The sequence below is a fragment of the Choloepus didactylus genome, chromosome 1 (genome assembly GCF_015220235.1).
Source record: "Choloepus didactylus isolate mChoDid1 chromosome 1, mChoDid1.pri, whole genome shotgun sequence".
Taxonomy (NCBI): Eukaryota; Metazoa; Chordata; class Mammalia; order Pilosa; family Megalonychidae; genus Choloepus; species Choloepus didactylus.
Genome location: NC_051307.1, coordinates 58580430 through 58603967, shown reverse-complemented (window position 1 = coordinate 58603967; position 23538 = coordinate 58580430). Strand labels below are relative to the sequence as shown.

At 35.5% G+C, this 23538-nt stretch overlaps 1 protein-coding gene across 1 annotated transcript; it reads right to left on the bottom strand.

Moving 5' to 3' along the window:
- Positions 1-9412: 9412 nt before the first annotated feature.
- LOC119529445 (olfactory receptor 5K1-like) lies at positions 9413-10341 on the bottom strand. The gene is given in 2 exon segments (XM_037829869.1): positions 9413-9735; positions 9738-10341. Coding segments are annotated over 2 exon segments (927 nt in total).
- Positions 10342-23538: the final 13197 nt, after the last annotated feature.

Sequence of the window (23538 nt, the reverse complement as noted above, 5' to 3'; positions counted from 1 at the left end):
AACATACTAATGAAATAATGTGTAGTTGCTCTAGAGATGTGGAAATGTTTTAACAAAGAGAACAGTTTGGGGGCCCTTCAAATTATGTTACTTTAGATACATATATAATTACTCTGTATATGATTGTGTTCCACATAGGAATAAATCAACTTTCCATGATCTATTGTCTGCAATTGTAATAACCCGATGTAACTCATTTAGCTCACAAATTCCAGATTTATTGAAAGTATGAAAAGGGTCACCACCAAACTTTGTCAGATGGCATACTAATATCTGAACATTCCCATCCGAGTGTCACAGTTGAATGGGTGTTCTCTGCATTTCTCACATTCACTCTCTGGTTGTATAAAGGTCTAGTTTCATGTACATATCTCTTTATGAAACATATTAAAATAAAAATAAAATTCCCAGTTGTTTGACCTCTCAACTGAAATTTTAAAAATGTTTTCTGTTTTCCCTTAGTTTTTATGTATACATTTAACCTTATCTTCTAAAGGAAGTATAAAACAAAATTTATCTTTAAGTAATATCAATATATAATGACTCATTTCTCCAAAATTAACATTCCTAATTTGATAATACACTGTTTCATACATTAACATTGGGCTTCCTTCCCTAGAGGACAAGGAATTGCATGTTTTGTTATATGCTAAACAGGACTGACTAGTTTTGTTCTTTCTAATTCCTGGGTTTGATTCTTATTCACCTACAAAAACAAAACATAAAATTATAATATAAACAGTGAAGATAATTAAAACTAAGTAAAATATCAAGTTCATGGTTAATAAAAGAGAAACATACAGTTGTGTTATGCTATGTACCCCAGAAAAAAAAAACATGTTTTTAATCTTAGTCCATACTCCTGTGGGTACCAGTATAAATAAGACTGCTTGAAGATGTTATTTTTACTTAAAATGTGGCCCAATTGAATGAGGGTGGGTCTTAATCTGGATTACAGGAGGTCTTATGCAGAAGACAAGAAGTGATGGAAGTTGGAAAAGAGTGCACATTGCCATGTGATATGAGACACAGATGTAAGCCAGGTGTATTAGTTAGAGTTCTCTAGCGAAAGAGAACCAACAAGATAAATCTGTAAATATCATGAGATTTTTATAAGAATTGTCACAAACCTGGTAGGGATGCACAAATCCAAATTCATAGGGCAGGCTGCATGCTGGGAACTCCAGTGAAGGTTTTCAATGAATTCCAACAGGGGAGATACTAGCTAGTTGAAACAGACATGGAAATTCTTTCTGTTGACTGCTGAAATCATCACTTCTCCACTTAAAGTCTTCAACTGATTGAATTAGACTTCTCTCATTGTTGAAGGCAGTTGCCTCAGTTAATTGTAGATGAAATCAGCCTGGGATGCAATCAACTCGCTGATGAGTTAACTCCATTAAATTTCATCACAGTAACAATCAAGCCAGTGCTTGCTTGAAAAAAACAACTAGACATCAAAACTTGTCCAAGTTGACACATGAACTTAACATCACACTAAGGAACCCCAAGGATTGCAGCAAGCCAACACCAGATGCAACCGACCCTAGGAGGGGAGTAAGCCACAATCATGAAGCAATAAATTCCAGTGCTTTCAGCAAACATATTTTGTGCTATTTGTCATTGCAGCCTGTCAAACTAAGACATTGTTTGTTACTGGAAAGTGGGGTGCTGCTATTACAATACTTAAAAATGTGGAAATGGCTTTGGAATTTGGAAATTAGTCAAGGCTTGCAGAGTTTTGAGACACTTGGTAGAAAAAACCTGGATTGCTTTGAAGAGACTGCTAGTAGAAGTGTGGGCTTTAAAGTTGCTTTTGGTGAAGCTTTATAAATTATATAGGTATTATGGAAACTGGGAAAAGTTGATCCTTTCTGTAAGGTGGTAGAGAACTTGGTGAAAGTTGTTCTGATGATGAATGGAAGGCAGAGCTTGCAAGTGATGAACTTGGATATTTATCTGAGGATATTTCCAAGCTAAGTTGGGAATATGCATTCTGGTTTCTTATTACATCTTTAGTGAAATGAGAGAGAAAAGAGATAAACTGATGATTGAAACTGACAATTCATGACTTGGAAAACTGTCAGCTTATCTAGATAGCATGTTCTGAGATGAGGGCTAGAGGTGTCTCTATCAGTGTCCTCCCTGAACTGTCAGGAGGAGTACCCCATAAAACAGGCTCCTGCAGGGATGTAGCTAGACAAGACTTTGCTAAAGAGGATGTGGCTGAACAAGAATCCAGTTGGCCATCTCAAAGTAAGTTGGAATTGGAAATGTATCTGTCCAGGTAGAATCTGTGGAAAATTCTTTGTCTGATCATTTGGACCTCCTTGACATACATGCAAAGCCATCAAGGATTTTGTGAAATTTGTATGAGCAGTACCACTGCAAACTTGGACAGAAAAGGACGGAGAAGGACAAATTGAAGGAAGAATGACTTCAAAGGCAGAACCATGGAAGCAGAGCTCTGGACCTAAGGAATTTCCTGAGGCCCAGAGAGAGGGCCCATGCATGTCTGTGGAAAGGGCATCACTGACGCTACATTTGGAGGGAGCAAACCTTCTTCCAAGGCCTTTAGGGAGTCACCCAGGAATTTAGGGAGAATTCAACTACTACCCCCATGCCAGGGGAGGGTGGGATCTATACTCCAGTGCTCAGAGAGTTTGGAGCAAAAGCTCCAGCTTTCAGAAAGAGCACAGCTGCTGAACCAATGCATGAGAAGAGAGAGCTTCTACTCCAGGAGGCCCAGAGGACCAAGCATCAATCCAGAGATGATTCTCAGAACTTGTAATCTAATGGAGTTTGCCCTACTAAATTTTAGACCTGCTCAAGACACATGACCTGATTTTCCTTCCAGTTTCTCCTCTCAGGAATGGGAATATCTATCCTATGCCTAACCCATGATTGTATTTTGGAAGCAGATAACTTGTTCTCTAAGTTTCACATGTCTACCAAGGGAAAGGAATTTTGTCCCAGGACAGAACATACCCATAACTGATTTTGATGAGACTTTGTACTTAGAGTTGTTACTGGATTACTTAGGGATTTTGAAATGTTGTGATGGGTGAATGTATTTTGCATGTGGAAAGAATATATGTTTTGGGGATCCAGAGGATAAACAGGAAAATAAGTCATCAAACTTAATCCACATTCCTGCGGGTGTGAAACTATTGCAAATAGGACCTTTGGAAGATGTTATTTTTAATTAGCCCTGAATGAGGGTTGGTCTTACTCTAGATTACCTGAAGCCTTATGAAGACCCACAAGTCACAGAAGCCATAAAGGAAATGACATTACTCTGTGATGTGAGGCACAGATGCAAGCCAAGGATCCCCAAGGATGGCAGAAGCCAGCACCACATGCTATGGATACCAGATGAAGCAAGCCTTCTGGCCTCTGAAATGATGAGACAATGAATTTCAAATGTTAAGTCAACCCACTGTGTGCTATTTGTCATAGCAGCCAGGCAAAACAAGACAATTTGCATAAAAAAACTTTTATTGATTATTATTCCCCTCATTTATACTTGGTTCATACCTATACCTCCTCCTTAGTAAAAGTGAAATAATTTTTAAAAAATGAATATACAGTTCACACAGTCTACACTCTGCTATAAAAGACTGTACTTTTAAAAACAAATTAATGTATTAAACTTATATAGTTTTGCTTTTTAATAATTTACCATATATCTAACTATATATAAATTAACAAATTATCACCCTTGGCCTTGTAATTTATCTCCTTTTTACATATTTTCACTACAAAAGTGAGCTGGGACAAAGAGAAATTTATCAGATCAGCATAATTTATGATTTGCAATAGCAACTTGGTAAATGCAAGTATTGAAACAATGAAATATGGTTAGCAGCAGAATTTGTAATGCTGGGTTAAAAATTCAAATGGATGGGGGGGAGGCAAGGCAGAATGCATTAAAAATAAAACAATTTTTGCCAGATCTCCAAGCTTTTCAAGCAGTGTGGTGACTGTATAAGAGATGACATCAACATGGTGATGCAAAACATCCCCTGAAGAAACTTCCCCAGAGATTCAGCAAACATAAGGACAAATTCCACTTGCTTAGAATTCTGAAGGATGGTAGAGACTGGAGAAGGACTCCACAAGCAGTAAATCAAAGAAAGAGACAAATAGCAACAAGAAAATTTTGTCCTTGTTTGGCCTGTCCTCTCTCCTCACTCTCACCAGGTCTCACTCAGCTTGGAGCTCTCTAGAGGCAGAGGCCATTGACCCTCCCATGGAGAACACAGACTGTAGAGGAATTCACAGCAGTGAGTCAGAACCCCACACATATCCAGGCACAGGGACCCAAGTTCACAGAGACCCTGGACAGAACATTAGCAGCTGAGGAGAGCAGCTTACAAAAGGGCACTGAGGTTGGGGGAGGGAAGGGAGACTGAGAGAAACCTCAGCAGAATGGCAGCCAAATGCTGCACTCTCAAGGCAATTGCTGTTGGTGGGACTCCCTAAAACAAAACAGACTTCTCTGCAGTGATCCATCTTTCTGGATTGACACCATCTTCTCCCCATGGTGTGATAACATAATGGGGAAGAAAATGGAAGCAGAAAATCCTCACAGAGAAATACGAAATTTTTAAAAAGTGGTTAAACTGAATTGCTGTAAGACAAAAGAGTCCCATAACCAAAAAGTATAAGGAAAATGGTTCATTGAGTGAGGGAGAGAATTTAAACAAATCATAGGGAGAAAATTCTGCACAAAAACAAATGGAACAGACTAAGATTCTCAGAGAAGGAATAGAGGAAAGAAGCCTTCTCCTGGAGGTGAAACAACTGCACAAAAAGTGCAATATTAAAAATTGTACCACATATCCAGGGCAAGAATGAGATGATAAAGAACTGAGAAAATCTGAATGGTTAAACATGGAATTCTCTAAAGGTTGAGAATAAGTTGGATCTATACAATGGGAGAAAATATTTGGAAATCACATACCTGACATAGTATTGCTATCCAGAATACATAAAGAAATCTTTCAACTTAAAAACAAAAACACAAACTCAATTAAAAAATGGACAAAAGACCCATAAAAATATCTCAACAAAGAAGATATACATATGGCCAAAAAGTGCATGAAAAGCTGCTCAACATCATTAGCAGTCAGGGAAATGCAAATCAAAACCACAATGAGATATCATTTAACACCCATTAGAATGGCTGCTATTAAAAAAATGGAAAATAACAAGTGTTGGAGAGGACACAGAGAAATAGGAACACTCATTCATTGCTGGTGGGAATGTAAAATGGTACAGCTGCTGTGGAAGATAGTCTGGCAGTTCCTCAGAAATCTAAGTATAGAATTCCCATATGATCCAGCAATCCCTTTACTAGGTTTATGCTCAAAAGAATTGAAAGTAGGGACTCAAACAGGTATTTGCACACTGATGTTGATAGCATTATTCCCAATTGCCAAAAGATGGAAGCAACTCAAGTGTCCCTCAACCAATAAATGGATAAACAAAATATAGTTTATACATACAATAAAATTTTTTCAGCTATAAAAAGAAATGAAGTCCTGAGGCATGTTACAACATGAATGAACCTTGAGGATAATACGCTAAGTGAAATAAGCCAGACACAAAAGGACAAATATTGTATGATCTCACTGATATGAACTTATTATAGTAAGCAAATTCATAGAGTTATAATCCAGATTATAGTTTACCAGAAGGTAGATTGGGTTTGGAGAATGGAGAGTTGATGCTTGATTTGTACAGAATCTCTATTTGTGTTAATTGTAAAGGTTTGGAAATGGATGATGGTGATTGTAGCACAATATTGTGAGTGTAATTAACAGCACTGAATTATATAGGTAAATGTTAAAAGGGGAAACTTTAGATTGTATATTACTAGAGCAAAAATTATAAGATAAAACAAAGGACTAAAGAACCCTATTATAGACAATGGACCATAGTTAACAGTACAAGTATAAGAATGTTCTTTCATGGGTTATAACAAATGTACTACACTAATACAAAGTGTTACAAATAGGGTGATATATGGGAAAATGCACCTAATATAAAGTATGAACAACAGTTAATAGTGCTATTTTAATAATCTTTCATTATTTGTAACAAAGTTAACTATTTTTTGAAAAAGTACATTTATAAAAAAGTACTGTCATCAATTGTAACAATGTTCCACACCAATGCAAGGTGTTAGTGGTGGGGCAATATATGAGAATCCTGTAGTTTATGTATGTTCTGTAAGACCAAAACTTCTCTAATTAAAAAAAAAAGAAAAGTTGAAATTTCTTTTTCTTATAAAAAATTCTCCTTATTTTTAAATCTTGGGAAATGATTGAGAAAAAATGCTATGCTTTTCTAATCTGTATAGACTAAAGGAAAAAAAATCTGTGCAACCTCTGGGCGACCTTATTTGACTTCTGAGGTGGTAGTTAAGTATGTGAATTTTGTAATAGGGTCTGTGGGTCTTGTAGATGCCTGGGATTCAAATTACGGATACCACTGTGTGACACTGAACCAGTGAAAACTATCCTGGGCTTCAGTTTTCTCATCTCTAAAATATACATTAGAATTATATCTCTCTCATAGGACTTTGGTAGGCATTTTTTTACTTTCAAATGCAATTTTGATATTCCAGGAAGAAAGAATAGATTAACAGAAAGCCTTGCTTGTAAATACCATTTCAAAGCAAAATTTATTCCATAAAAGTAGATTTGGGAAGCATTTATAATGTTATAAGATCTATGTATCATCCTAGTTTAATAAGAAACTCTTGGGTTGAGGAAAAAGGAAAGCTGCGGGAAATAGCTGCAGTTTGCTTTGAAGGGACTCTGTCACTTAAATTCTCAGGAGATGATTGGGAATGGAGGTGGGAAGACAATCAAATGCCAATAGAGGTTTGGGGATCTATGTGCAAAGGGGACCTTCTGGAGGGACCCAAGAAGCTTTCAAAGTCCTGAACTATCCCAGAATTGTATGATATCAAAGTGCAAAATGGTGCCTGTGAACTTTCCCTGGACCCAGAAAAGAGGAGTTCAAGAGGATTCACTCAGAAATTAGCAGAGAGTGTGTCAGTGTTTTAGTTTGCTAAAGCTGCCAAAAATGTAGTATACCAGAAATGGGTTGGCTTTTACAATGGGGATTTATTGACTTATAAGCTTACAGGTCTGAGGCTGTGAAAATGTCAAATCAAGTCCTCAACAGGCGATATTTTCTCCCCAAAGAACAGCTACCATCAATCCTTAAGTCTCCTGTCACATGGTCAGGCACACAGCGACATCTGCTGGTCTCTCCCTTCTCTTCCGGATTTCGTTGCTTCCAGCTTCTGGCTTCAGTGGCTTGCTCTCTGAGCTTCTGTGTGTCCTTGTCTCTCAGGTTTTCTGTCTTTTCTCTCTTTTAGCTTCTCTGTATCTCATCTCTTAGCTTCTCTCGGGCTTTTTTCTGTATCTTTTCTCTGTCTTTTGTCCTCTTATAAAGGCCTCCAGTAAGAGTATTAAAACCCAACCTGAATGAGGTGTGTGACATCTCAACTTAAGATCCTATTCATCAAAAGATCCTACCTACAATGGGTCCATACCCACAGGAATGGATTAGCTTTAAGAGCATGACCTTTTCTGGGGTACATAGCAGCTTCAGACCATCACAATCAGCCAACCATAAGCCTTGTGGATTAAACAAGTAGATGTTGAGCTGAACATCAGCATAAACTGGGGACTAGAAATGGATGCAGATACCTAAACTGATGGTGTAAGGAGAAATAAGCAGAGGATCAGATAGGATGAACAGCTCAGAGGACAGCAACATGGACAGCACTCTAAAACATGGAACCCACTCTCAATGCCATAATATCAGGCCAGACCTACAAATTTAGAGGAAACCAATGAAAGGTGGAGTTGGGGTTGGCAAAAACCTAAACTGATGGTGTTTGCATGTGAAACAATGAATGAAATAAACCTTGAAATTCCTATGTGTAATTAGAATGAGCTAGACAAGTTTCCCTGGAGGCTACAAATAGAAACTAGCTAAATAGGTTTTTGCAATCATAGTTAGGAAATTGAACACCTTGTATCTGTGTTTCTACTGCTTTTTCTAAACAGGATTTAGCGTGCTGATTTTCCACGTAAAGTCAGCCTCTGTGCAGCTGCATAGCCTGCATAACCTGGAGCATTGTTGTAACCTGACAGTTGTTTCTAGGAATTCAGATGTGACTGAGCCACCAGAGAGCTTCAAGAGAAAATGTGGAAGGGTGATATTTCCGTTACCTGATATGAGTTACCATTGGTCAAGAAGTTAGTAGATAATATCATAGCAATGTTCTATTATTTAATAAGATGGAAAAACTGGTGCCTTGTTCACTGTTTATCTCAGCACCAAGAGCAGTTGCATACAATAGTCTCTCAAAACACATGTTGAATGAATTAGACAGTAATTCATTTTTCTAACCATATTAAGTTTGTTTACATTCTACATGCATTCCACAACTGCAGGTTTTGCAATGTTAAAAGAAAGAAATTATTTTAGGTAAGCCCTTTCTACAGTTCAGCAATTATATTTTTCCACGTCATTTTTTCAACAGTATACCCAGCATAGTGTTTCCATTGTTGAATCCCTTTCCTCACCTCTCAGTATGGGGAGCAGAGAAGTTTAGCCTAACTCCCTGACAATGAAGGCTCTTCATAAACAAGAGGTTTGACCGCTTGTCTGGTAGTTAATGTTATGTGCATCTTTGTGCATGTAGTTATAGGAGAAAATAAATCTGTCTGAATATAACTTACCTTGAAAGTTGACATTCTGTGTTTATTTAACTCTACAAGGACCTCAGTTTGAAAATATAATATTCACTTTTATTTGGCACCTGCATTTCCTCACTATCTCTAACCTCTCTAACAAAATAATGTCCCCAAACACTATTAAAAGTGCTTCCTCAAAATTTGTTTGCCATAAATTTTTGCTCATGGTTGTGAGTGTTTTCATTAATTGAAACTGCATGACTTTAAACCCTTATAGATTAACTGGAATGCTCATGTTCCAAGCTAGTAAATTGGGCTGGTTATAAGGGTTTAAAAGGATTCTCATTTATATTTGTAACTGCTACTTATACTGTTGTTTTGAGTGTTGATAATCCCATATCCTGACATAGTCCACAAGACTGGCAATATTCTAAACTATTTCTTGAATTAATTCAGTTTTTTTTTTAATTTTTGTTTTATTTTTGTTATTTTCAACTAAGATTTAGCCCCATCTATTCCATCTTGCATATCTTTCTCCATTATGTACTGCTACTTAATGATTGCATTATGATATGTTTTGATATTTTACATAAAGCTTGTACATTTTTCCATGTAATTTCATTTGGATGTTATTGCTGCATTTAAATCATTTAGCTACAGGAGATATCATTTTTTTTCAAACTTTCTTAAGATTTTATTTTCAGAATTTTTCTCAAGACACTTATTACTTCCTTATTTCTCAGGTTATAAATAAAGGGATTTAGTAAGGGAACTACTATTGTAAACAAAATAGCTGCTGGTATATCTTTATCCCCCTCTTCAAGCAAATTTGGTCTAATATACATGAAGAAGAGTGATCCATAGAATAATGAGACAGACACAAAGTGAGATACACAGGTAGAAAAGGCTTTGACTCTTCCTTCTTTGGATTTCATTTTGAAAATAGTAAAAAGAATATAGAGATAAGATATTAAGACACTACCTAAGGTGAAGACTTGAATTGACCCTGAAAGATGAATAGTACCAGTTCATTGACATAAGGATCAATACAGGAGAGTCTGTGTAAAGGAAGAATATCACAATAAATGTGGTTGATGTGATTAGATCCACAGAAAGTTAATCTAAATAGAAGCCTTACATGAGATATGCAATGCAAGTTTCCAACTATGTAGGCCCCTGTGGTCATCTGAATGCAGAGTTTTTTTGACATCCTTGTGTGGTGCTGCAGTGGGCTGCATATTGCCACATACCGGTCATAGCCCATTGCTGCCAAGAGAAAGCAGTCTGCAGTTTCAACAGTGCAAAGAAAATAAAATTGTGCCATGCATTCATAGAGAGAAACCATTCTGTTCTCAGAAAAGAAGTTCTCTAACATTTTAGGAGTATTGGCACAGGCACAGCAAGAATCCACAAGAGCCAGGTTGGCCAGAAAGATGCACATTGGTGTGTGAAGACAAGGCTCTTTTGAAATCAGTGTCACCAGGCCCAGATTCCCCAGCATGGTGATCAGATAGATGGCAAAGAACATCACAAACAGAAGGGGCCTCAGCTCTGGGTAATCTGTAAATTCTGTAAGGATAAACTCATTTTTTAAGGCGCAATTTTCTTCAGCCATTCCTGACTGCTCTGTTGAGAAAAAAAGGGGGAGTAATAAGTTGCCAGTTTATGATATGTACAATTCAACTGCTGAGCTCTCTCTGACACAGAAGGGAAAGCAGCCTCTTCTATTATCCCTGCCATGTGTCATCTGGATTTTGGTGCATGCAGAATCTGGGGGAAGAAACAAGACCCTGAGCTATTAGCTTTCTGACTATTTAACATCTTTTCACTATATTTTGAAGAAAAATATAATTTTTGATGCATCAAAAAAAGTCTTGAGGGGAATATTCAAAGCAAAAGCATGTCTCTATATGGGTTAGGTAAAGACGACTCCTACTTTAAGAGGCAGCAATTTGCTAACAGTGTTCCTAAACAATTTCAGTGACCTTATATGTACTGATTAACTATGTTGTTCAAAGACTATTTTCATTTGCATATTCTTAGCAATTTAGTGGAGTATGCACTTAAAAACAAAATTATTTGGGGAAAAGAGAGCCTATTTATAAGAGAAAGAGAGAAGAGAAAAGCGAAGATATAGCTTGTACTAAAAACATCCAGACTTATAATACCCTTTTTGCTTGCAATATAAAATTATGCGTATGTGTTTGTGCATAAAGAAATGTAAGAAAAAAGAAAATGCTGTCAAGAAATTAAAGAAATCTTAAGAATTAAACATGGATAAATTCACTTATTTATAGGTAAAAACATCATGAGTAAAATCAAATGTCAAACACAAACAGGGAAATCATTTCCATTAAATATGTTAATATTTCTACAGTTTTATTCTATAAAGAGCTTATACAAATCAATAGCAACAATCATTAGAAAATGGATAAAAGACAGGAACAGAAAAATCTCAAAAGACTTACAGTTTTAACATGTTAAAAATGTTCAACTTAATTGCCAATCAAAAAAAATCACTTAATCACCTATGAGGTTATGGTTATAGTTTTCTTAACATTCATTGCCCATTACTATACTTCATAATTCCAGTAACAGAGACAAAGCATTTTGGAAAAACATAGGAAGCTCTCTTTCCTTTTGTCCTCCTGAAATTTTTGCTGACTTTTAAGTCTCAGATTATTTGGAACTGATACTTTAGGAAAGAATATAAAAATGACCATTTGAAATTAATGCAAGTATAATTTGAATGATTTTTCATTAAATGCCTTACCATTGTCAACTTGAAATCTAAACAAAGAATACTTGAAATCTATGTGAGTTAAATTATTTTTTCATTAAATTTTTTAATTTTCCACTTGCAATCACATAATAAGATTTCCTGCACTTTCCTTGTTGATTGTAAATAATCAGACATAAATAGATTAGCTTTACAGTTATATTTTATTCCTAAGAATCAAAAAGGAAATTAGAAAGCCTGCTAAAATTGCATCAGGAGTTTTAAAAGAATGTTTTAAAACTATGACCCTTGATCTGGTAATTTGTATAATGCAAAATGCCCAACACAAAAATTTTAAACATCATTGTAGAGGCTAATAATAAATTTCCTCTGCCAATTTATAAGTTATATGGAAAACCATATTATTCAAATAAGTTTCAAGTTACTGAGATATTGGTTAGTACTATAATATGCCCTTTGACTTATTTATTTTGGGGATAATTTATGCTTCTCTTGAATTCACAAGTAATACAAATAAATTATAGTCATTTTTCTAGTGTGTACCTCAAAGGCTTTAGGTTAAAGGAAAGACTTTAAGGAACTTAAAGACTGAAAAATAAGAATTGTAAAAAAATACCTTATAGAACTTACAGAAATAAGTGTTTGTAAGGTTAGTATTTTTAGTAAAAGTAACTTGTAAATATTTTCTCACCTGTATTTCTCTGATAAGAGTTTTATAGAGGCTAGCTGGTTGTTTGGTATGTATTAATTTTTAAAGAAGGACCAGAAGGGAAACTTTCTTCTTGATTGTTTGGGAGATTATTTCAACCAACAAATCATGACATTATTTATATAATTGGTAAAGAATGGTTGAAATGTTTGAAGTAATTCTAAGGGGATTTCCTTGGCAGTGACATCAGAGTACGGCCTGAGAGACCTAATCCCCTAAGCGTTAGAGACACAGTAAATTGGAATAATTAAATGTGTCCTTTGAGAATTAAAGAAAGGCAAATGCCCATTTCTAAACAATTTTAAAGGCCATGTTTTGAGTATTCTTATCAATAGACTTTACATTTTAGAGCAGTTTTAGTTTTACAGGAAAATTTTGCAGAGTTCCAATATATCAACCACCCCCTGCGAACAGCACACACCCCCCCACACACACACACACTACACACAGTTTCTGTTATTATTAATATCTTGTATTAGTGCAGTACATTTTTTACAATTGAACTAATTTTCACACATTATCATTAACTGATGTCCATAGTTTATATAAGGGTTTACTCCTTTTGTAGTACAGTTCAATGGTTTTTGACAAATCTACCATTGCATTATCATACAGAATAATTTCTTGCCTTAAAAACACCCTGCACTCCTTCTATTCACTCCTCCCTTCCTCACCTGAACCTGTGGCAACCACTGATCTTTTAATGTCTCCTTTTCCAGATTGTCTTACAGTTGGAAGTATACAGTATTTTGCCTTTTCTGACTAGCTTCTTTCACTTAGCATTTAAGTTTCTTCCATGTCCTTTTGTGGCTTAAGAGTTCCTTTCTTTTTGTTGCTGAATAATATCCTATTGTATGGATGTACCACATTCACTTATTGAACGGCATCTTGGTAGCTTCCAGTCCTTGGCAATTATTAATAAAGCTGCTATGAACATTGGTATGCAGGTTTCTCTGTGGACATAAATTTTCAATTCACTTGGATAAATACCAACCAATATGATGATCAGACTGAATGTTAAGACTGTGTTTATCTTGGTAAGAAACTTCCAAATTGTTTTCCAAAGTAGCTGTACAATTTTAAATTCCTACCGACAATGAATGACAGTTCTTGTTGCTCAACATCCTCATCATCTTTTGGTATCGTCAGTGCTTTGCATCTTAGCCATTCCTATAGCTTTACAGTTATATCATAATATTTTTAAATTTGCAATTCCCTAACACCAGATGAGGCCAAACATCTTTTCATATGCTTATTTGCCATTGTCTTTGTTGAGATGACTGTCAGATCTTTTTTGCCCATTTTTTAATTGGACTGCTTATTTCCTTATTGGTGAGTTTTAAGAGTTCTTTCTATATTTTGGATGCAATTCTTTATAAAATACGTTTGCAAATATTTTTACAATTTTGTGGTTTGTCTTTTCATTCTCTGAACAGTGTCATTAGCAGAGTAGAAATTTTTAATTTAAGAAAATCTAACTTATCAATTTTGTTCTTTCATGTATCATGCTTTTGGTGTTGTATAAAATACCATAGGCAACCCAAAGGTCATCTAGATTTCTCCTACATTATCTTCTAGAATTATTATAGTTTTACATTTTACATTTAAGTATATGATCAATTTTGAGTTATCTTTTGTTAATGTTGTAAGTTTTGTGCCTAGATTCATTTTTTTTCATGTAGATGTGTAGTTGTGTTGGAACCATTTGGTGAAAAAACTATCCTTTCTTGAATTTTCTTTAATTTTCTTTGATCAAAAGATAATTGCCTTTGTCAAGGATAAGTTGTCTATTTTTGTGGGTCTATTACAGGACTCTCCATTCTGTTCCATTTATCTTTTTCTCTATTCATTCACCAATATCACACAGTCTTGATCACAGTAGCTTCACAGTAAGTTTTGAAGTAAGGTAGTGTAATTCCTCTGACTGTTATTCTTCCTTGATATTTTATGGCTATTCTGAGTCTTTTGCCTTTCTATATAAACTTTAAAATCACTTTGTGAATAGCCACAAAAATACTTGCTGGGCTTTTTACTGAAAACTCATTGAATCTATCAAGTTGGTAAAAAACTAATATCAAAACAGTATTGATTCTTCATATCTATTAACATTGAATGTCTCTCTAGAGCTTTGATTTCTTTCATCAAGGTGTTGCAGTTTTCCTCATATACAACTTGTAATACTTTGTTAGATTTATGTTGAAATATTTCATTTTTTGAGGTGCTAATATAAGTGGTATTGTGCTTTTAATTTCAAATTATTATAGTTCATTGCTGGAACACAGGAGAGCAATTGACTTTTGCATATTACACTTGTATTCTGCAACCGTGCCATTATCCCTTATTAGTTCTGGGAGTTTTTTGTTGTTGTTGATTCTTTGATAGTTTCTACATAAACAATCATGTTATCTGGGAACCAAGGTAGTTTTAATTCTGCCTTCTCAATCTGTGTACCTTGTGTTTCCTTTTCTTAGAGGAAATGTCATTGCCATGTCTTTGACCTTAGTGGAAAAGCTTCTAGTTTCTCACCATTAAGTATAATGTTAGCTATAAGTTTTTGTAGATGTTCTTCATCAGGATGAGGAAGTCCCCCTCTATTCCTAGTTTTCCGGGAGTTCTTATCATGAACGGGATGGGATTTTTTTTTCAAATGTTCACTACAGTTATCCATATGATCATGTGATTTTTCTCCTTTCTCTTGATGGAAATGATTACATTAATTGATTTTTGAATGTTAACTAGCGTTGAATATCAAAGATAAATTGCACCTGGTTGTGCTGTATAAATCTTTATATACCTTGTTGGATTCTGATTTGCTAATGCTTTGTTGATGGTTTTTGCATCTATGATCATGAATATTCGTCTGTAGTTTTCCTCTCTTTTAATTGCTTGATTTGGGTATCAGGGTAATGAGAACATCATATGGTAAGTTAGAAAGTTTTCCCTTTAATTCTATTTTCTTTAAGATATTGTAGAGAATCAGTATCTTCATCCTGAAATGTTTGGTAGATTTCAACAGTGAAAATATCCGTGCATGGTGCTTTCTGTTACGGAAGGTTAATAATTATTGATTCAATTTCTTTAATAAAGGCTTCTTCAGGTTATCCATTCCTTCTTTTATCAGTTTTGGTAGATTGTATCTGTCAAGGATTTGGTCCACTTTATCAAATTTGTGGGCTTATAGTTATTCATAATACTCCTTTACTAACCTTTTAATGTTCATGGGATCTGTAGTGATAACCCCTTTCATTTCTGCTATTAGTAATTTATGTCATCTCTCCTTTTCTTCTTTTTTGTAAAAAAAAAAACAAAGCAAAGCAACAGGAAAAAGAAAATCTCCTTTTCTTCTGACTAGAGTTTTATCAATTTCATTTATCTCTTCAAAGAGAGAGCTTTGGATTTTATTGGTTTTCACTTTTGATTTCCTGTTTTCAACTTCAGTGATTTCTATCCTAATTTTTATTATTTCTTTTCTTCTGCTTACATTGAATTTAACTGGGTCTCTTTTCTTGAGTCTCTTAAAATGAAGGCTTAGATTATTTTACATTATTGATTTTAGATCTTCTTTTCTAATATATGCCTTCAATGCTATAAATTTCCCTCTAAGCACTGTTTTAAATGCATCACTCAAAATTTGTTGTTGTATTTTCATTTTCATTGAGTTCAAAGCATTTTTAATTTCTCTTGATACTTCTTCTCTGTCCCATGTGTTATTTTGAAATATATTGTTTAATATCCAAATATTTTTTTATTTTCTGGCTCTTATTTATTGTTGATTTCTACTTTAATGCCATTGTGGTCTGAGAGCATACTTTGTATGATTTGTATTCTTTTCAATTTGTTAAAGTGTGTTATATGGCACATAATGTGGTCTATCTTGGTGAATATTCCATGTGAACTTGAGAAGAATGTGTTCCATTATTGTTGAACAAAGTATTCCATAAATATCAATTAGATAAAGTTGATTGTTTGTGCTGTTCAGTTTAACTATTCCATTACAGGTTTTATGCCTGCTGGATCTATCAGTTTCTGACAGATAGGTATTGAAGTCTCCAACTATTATGAAAGATTCATATGTTTTTCCTTGCCAAATTTTGTCTCACATATTTTGACACATTAAGGATTCTTCTGTCTTCCTGGAGAATTAACCTGTTTATCATTATTTAATTCCCCTCTTTACCTCTGATAATTTTCCTTGTTCTGAAATCTCCTTTATTGAAATTAAGATAGCTACTTCAGCTTTCTTTTGATTACTCTTAGCATAGTATATCTTTCTCCATTCTTTTATTTAGTCTTTTATTTAAAGTGTTTCTTGTAGACAACATATATTTGGGCCATAGTTTTTAATCCACTCTGAGAGTCTTTGATTTTTAATTGGTATATTTAGATGGTTCACATTTAAAGTGATTGGTGATTATTGATATAGTTAGTTCAATAACTTACCATGTTTCTAACCATTTCATATTTAATGCCCTTGTTTCTTGTTTCCTTTTTGTCTTCCCCTCTTTTTCTTCTTTTATGGTTTAAATGATCATTTCATATGATTCCATTTTCTCTCCTCTCTTAGTATTTCAATTATACTTGGTTTTTTTTAATTATTATTTTTTGGTGTTTGCCTAGGGTTTTCAAAATACATTTGCAACCAATCTAAGTCAACACTTGAATAACACTATAGTGCTTCATTGGTAGTATCCTTACTTTTTACCACAGTATTCTCAATTCCTCCCTCCTAAATAAACACTAAATAAATAAATATCCTCAATTCCTCCCTCCTAAATAAACACTGTTGTCATTTATTTAACTATTTATTTATTTATTTAACTATTTATTTATTTAACTAATCCATAAGCTGTAATCACTGCATACTTTGTTAATATTTTGACCAAAATATTGTCTATTTGATTAATTAAGAATTACAATATAAATATTTTACTTTACCTTCATTTATTCTTTCTTTAACACACTTTCATCCTTTATTTAGAAAGAATATTTATTTTCTTTCTCTTAGAAGAACTTCATTTAACATTTCTTACAAGGAATTTCTACAGGAAACAAATTCCTCAGGTTTTGCTTGTCTAAGAAATTTTTTATTTCTCCTTCACTTTTGTATTATTATTAGTATTCACTAGATACTAAATTCTAGGTTGCTGGTTGGTTTTTAGTCTTTAAAAGTTTAACTCCACTCTTTTCTTGATTGCATGGTTTCTTAAGAGAAATCCGATGAAATTCTTATCCTTGTTCGTTTCTTTCCCCTGATTTCTTTCAAAATTTCCTTTTTGTCTTTAATTTTCTGCTTTTTTAGTAGGATATGCCTAGGTGTATAGACTTTGTTGGTATTTATCTTGTGTGTTGTTACCTGAAATATCTGGACCTCTGGTTTGATGTCTGTCATTAATTTTGGAAATTTCTTAATTGTTATTACCTTAAATATTTATACTGTTCCCTTCTCTCTTTCTTCTCCTTCTGCTATTCTCATTATACCTGTACTATACCATTTGTAATTGCCCCACAGTTATTGGATATTCTGTTTGGTCTTTTACATTCTTTTTTTGCTTAGCATATCAGTTTGGGAAGTTTCTATTAACAAAACTTCAGCTCACTGATTCTTTCCTTCGCTGTATTCAGCCAAGGTTCTTTTGAACCACTCTAAAACATTCTTCTTATCTGTTACAGGAATTTTTGATACCTGGCATTTCCGTTGATTCTTTTTTACAGCTTCCATCTTTCTGTTTACATTACCCCTACACTTGCATTTTCTCCACCATTCTTTTAGAGTCCTTGTCATACCAATTATAGTTATACCTGGTCTGATAATTCTAAATATTTGACATATTGAATATGCTTCTGACATTTGCTCTGCTCTTCAGACTGTGTTTTCTTCCTTTCAAGATGACTTTTAGTTTTTTGTTAAGAGCTGAACATGATGAAACAGGTAAAAGGAACTGAGAAAAAAAGGCTTTTAGTGTAAGATTGTATATTTAGCTGCTAGGAATTAGGCTGTGTTTACTGTTTTCTGTAGCTGTTAGTGTCTGAGACTAACGGCCCCTATAGTGTCCTTGTATTTGCCTTCCCTGTATCTTTAAATTTCTCCAAAGAGCCCTTCTTAAAATGGGTCTGAACCCCACAGCTTTTTTAGCTGCAATCCAGTTGACATGATGGTAAGGTGTGGTGGGAGACATATTCTATAATCTTATGATTACTTCTCAATCTTTTAGTGAACTGTGCCCCTGAACTGTGATCTCTCTGATTACTTCTCAGCATTTTTCCACTCCTGTAGATGAGACAGGAAGGTTAAATGGGACTAGAGTTGGGTATGTGCCTTCTCCTAATTCAGTTAGGCTCTAATGAAATCCAAGACAGTTAGGTCTGGTAAAATGGATTCTTTTGAAGGCAGTTCTTTATTAAGGAGTGGAGAATACTCTGGAGAGATTTCAAAATGGTTCCTTTTGTCTTCCCTTGCCTGAAGCATGAGGAGATTTTTCTCTGTTCTTCAACCTGAAAACCTGGTAGGGATCCTGATAAAATTGGAAAAGGAAGTGAATAGCCAAGTCACAGGAATCTATGTCAACATATTCATTAAATGTGGGAAAAGACTCTCAACTTTGCCAGTGTCCAGGATGTCCAAATGAAATGACAGGAATCACTTTTCACTCTGCAGTAGTAAATATTATTGCTTGCAGGAATTTGGAAAAGAGTCAGTCTCACACTTACTATTGGAAATTTAAAGAATTAAGACTTTTAAACACCAAATTTGACAATATCTTTTAAAAATAACAATACAATCCACGAGATTGTATTAAAAGAACATAGCCTTTCCTGGAGTATATAACAGTTTCAAACTAGCACACCAGGTACCAGATGAGATGGTGATTTGCTCAAGCAATGACGTCACATCTGGAACAGCAGTTGCAATTGGAGTCAGCACCTGGTTAAGTTTACAAAAAATCCATTGTCATCCTCTAAGACCCATCTATTTTCTGCATAGGTCAAATAGAAGACTTGAATGGGGATGTGGTGGGAATCACCACACCTGCATCCTTCAAGTCCTTAAGAATAGCATTAATCTCTGCAGTCCCTCCAGGAATCTGATATTGCTTCTGATTTACTATCTTGCTAGGCAGGGGCAGTTCTAATGCCTTCCACTTGGCCTTTCCTATCATAATAGGCTTCACTCTATGACTCAGGGAACCAGTGTGGGGATTCTGCCAGTTGCTGAATATGTCTGCTCTAATTATGCATTCCATAGCAAGGGAAATAACCACAGAATGGGTCTGAGGACCCACTGGATCAACTTTGAGATGGACCTGAGCTGAAACTCCATCCATCACCTGACCTCCATATGCCCCTACTCTGACTAGTGGACCTGTGTGATGTTTTGGGTCTCCTGAAATTAATGTCAGTTCTGAGCCAGTTTAATAATCCCCCAAATATCTGATAATTTCTTTATCCCCAGTGCACAGTTACCCTGGTAAATGTCTGTAGGTCTTCTTGGGGAAGGCTGGGAGGAAGATTAAAAGTATAAATTTTTTGCAGTATAACAGGGAGTGTCTTTCCCCAAGGTTTCCCAGCGTTCCCTTCATTCAGGGAGCTCTGGGTCTGTAAACTGTCTCAAATCTGAGAATTGATTAAAGGGTCATGACTCTCTGTTTTTGTAATTCAAGTTAGACTTTTGATTACTTGACCTGGAATTCTTCTGTTTATACAGATCAAGCAAGAATTTAGTATACTGCCCATCTATCTTACTTCTACATAACCCATAATCTACAAACCAATGCCATAAGTCTCTGTGAGTCAGATTATTTTGACTGTTGCTTTGAGTCTGCTGTCCATTATGGTAGCCACATCTACCTTGTCTTTGGTGATTAACTGCTGACACATGGCTTTTGCCAACTAGGGATCCAGTTATCCCCATTTTGTTTAGAAATTCTAGCTCAGTGAGAGCAGTACCATTTGACCTACAGAGAAGGCAACTACAGAGTTTTTAAGGGATGATGGAACTAGTTACACAAATTTATTCCTCACAGTACTGGTAAAAGGTGTGTCCTCTGGACATTCCTGGGGTGTGTGAGCAGGTCTTCCATGTTAAATACTCTCTAACCTTCCTATCTCTTTAAGCCTCTGGGTCCCCTCCTGTACATTATACCAGAGCAGTTCCAGCATTTTGACCTCAGGCAATGTCAGCCACCTTTTAACCAACCACCCAAACAAATTGTTAAGACCCTTTTTAACCACACGAGCAACACTGAATGCAAAATCTCTGCTTCTTGGGCTCATATCAATTAATTCAGCCTGATGCAACTTTATATTCCTCCCACCATTATCCAACACCCTTAATATCTGCTCCACACATATTCCCCTGATTTCTGTCTATAAAACTTGGAAACATATGTAGTTCTTTTTGAGTATTGCATACTTCCTTATGGGTCACACACTGTACCTCACCCTTCGGGGCCTGTTGGGACTTTAGTTATAGGTCTTAAAGAAAAGAGTGGGGGGGGGGTCATGAAAAGAATTAGAAGTATCATTTAAGCCAATTACCTCAGGGAATTCCATTGCAATTTCATCTAGTGAAAGAGGATTAATTGTTCCAGACAGAGGAGTGAGTGCTGTTTCCCCAGGGAGGTGACTACAGGTTTAGCAGGCACTGAAGGGTTAATCTCTTTAGGTTGAGGTTGGATGGCAGGCTCCTCAGAGCAGACTGGAGGTCAGGAAGCTGTTTCCTCAAGGCATGCTAGAGGTCTGGTAGCTGTATCATAATGGCTGGCTGGAAATTGGGTGGCTCTTTCCTCAGGGCAAACTGGAGGTAGGGGGGCTGTTTCCTCAGAGCAGGCCATTACTGGTATCTCTAGCAAAGACTCAGCAGAATCCAGGGTTCCAGTGTCCCCACTGCCATCATTATCAACCCATGTGTCACCATCCCAATTTTCAGAATCCCATTCTTTTCCAATCAGTGCCTTTACTTTAACAGCAGACACCCTGCAAGGTTGAGACTTTCATTTATATTGTAAATTTCCTACTCCTTGTGCAAAGAGACTCTGGGTCTGGTTTTCAGAGATCTCAGGTCTGTGGTCACAGGAAATAAGACTTTCTTTCAGGGCACACACAGAAACCTTTATGTCTTTCATGGGATGTTTAAGTTGCAAATTTGAAGCCTTCAGCTTCTCCCTTTCTCTTATAACTGTATCCAGCATATCAAAATACAACCAGCCAACATCATTATATCTCTTGACTCCCCAAAACTCTGTTAAGGTGTCAAAACTGCTGACACCCAGAGCATTGCCTCATACAAGAGTATAATTAGGAGAATCAAATAGTGATATTTTGCATATCTGTATTGCCAACTCATGCCATGGACTGTCAGTCTGATGATTATTGGATTATTGATTATTGGAAATAGAGTCATTAATGCCTTTGAATCTAATCAGAGTAGAAAACCAATTATAAATGTCCATTTTAAGATTCTCTTTCTCAAGAACAATTCCTGGTACCAAGCTATACTAGTCAGGGCTCTCTAAGGAAACAGAACCAACAGGAGATATCTGTTAATATGAGATTTTATAAAAGTGTCTCACACAACAGTGGAGATACAAAAGTCCAAATTCTGTAGGGCAGGATACATGAGTTCAAATTCCATAGGGCAGGCTCAGATGAAGGTCTTCAATGAACTCCCCAGGAAGGACTGGCTGACTGAAAGAAGAAATGAAAGTTCTCTCTTCTCCCTTAAAAACCTCCAACTGATTGGATTAAATCCAACTGATTGGGTTCTCTCATTGTGTAAGGCACTCCCTTAGTTGATCATAGATATAATCAGCCACAGATGCAATCACTTGATGATTTAATAAACTAGCCTTCTGGAAAATGTCCGTGCAGTAATGGTTAGGCCAGACAACTGGGCACCATCAATTGACCAAGCTGACACATGCACCTAACCATTACACCTTCTTAAGTCAACCAGGTGTTCAGGACCTTTGTTCCAAATTCTGACTTTTGCTTCATTTGAGTTGTTGCAGCACATTTTCTCACAACACAAATCCTGGGTCCAAAGACCTCATCACTCTTTAGCTCTGATGACTGGTGGCATCTCGTCTTCTAAGTTGGCAGCATGTTGAATATATGAAAGGAAGCCTGACATATTGGAATGAACATTGGAGTGAAAAGGAACTGCCTCTGTTAGTTCTTGGTGGTGTAACATTAACACCACCAAGTATAACATTTTTATGAAAAAAAAAATGAAGATATTTGATGATAGGATCCCAACTCCTTTATAAGTCTACTCCCCAATGTGCTGGAATTCTAAATAATTTTTGCTAATTGGGATCTAAGAGAATTTGGGAAGTTCATGGAGTTAAAGAAAATGAGGATGGGAGGAAAATAATCCTTCCTTCTTCTAGATTCTGCTGGAACCCAGGCTCCTTTTCCTAGAATATCACTGAGAGAAGGGGGGTGGAAATTTGGGAGAGAGTCTCCCATGTAAGAATCATCCCAGTTCCCAAGTAATAAGGGAAGAAGTTATTACTCCTGAATTTCCCGCTGCTGTTTGATATTAAGAGATTTTAATGCTTTGTTTCTGGCTTTGGGTCAATGGGAGAGAAAGTAACACAGTAGCAACTTGAACACTTCTGTTCTTCTTATAATCTAGAATACCAATTAATATCTATCGTACTTCCATAAATTAAAATATTCTACAGTGTTTCTGTTTAACTGTTACGATTTTCCGTCAATCGAATATTATGATCAAATGAAATCAAATAGTCAGTCTTCTATCAGTGGGGTTCTTTTTTAATGGTGGCATTCCTAGAAACAAGGTTTTATTGGTTTTAAGAAGCAGGGTCTGGAGGAAAGGGATTTAGACTTAATTTCTCATCTAATTAATCTTTCTTTATGAGTTGGGAATATCTACTTTATTTTTTTTTGATTAGAGAAGTTGTGGGTTTACAGAAAAATCATGTATGTAATACAGTGTTTCCTTATATAACCCTATTATTAACATTTTGCATTGCTGTGGTACATTTGTTATAATTGATGAAAGCATATTTTTATAATTTTACTCTTAAGCCCATATTTAACTTGGGGTTCACTGTTTGTGTTGTACAGTTCCATGGGTGTTTTTAATATGCTAATAATCATTCAATGGAATAGTCAACAGTGGTTATAAGTAATTAATTAGATCTATATATAGCAACAGATAGGACCCAAAATATAATAAGTGTAAATAAAGAATACATCCACCTTGATGGCATATGTGTATATTTTACAAACAACAGAACAATAGTTTCCTTATGGATACTAGGTGAAAATGTAAAAAACAGACAAAAGTACACACAAACTCAAGCAAGGACTGGTTAAGGGAACCCACTTTATGTCTT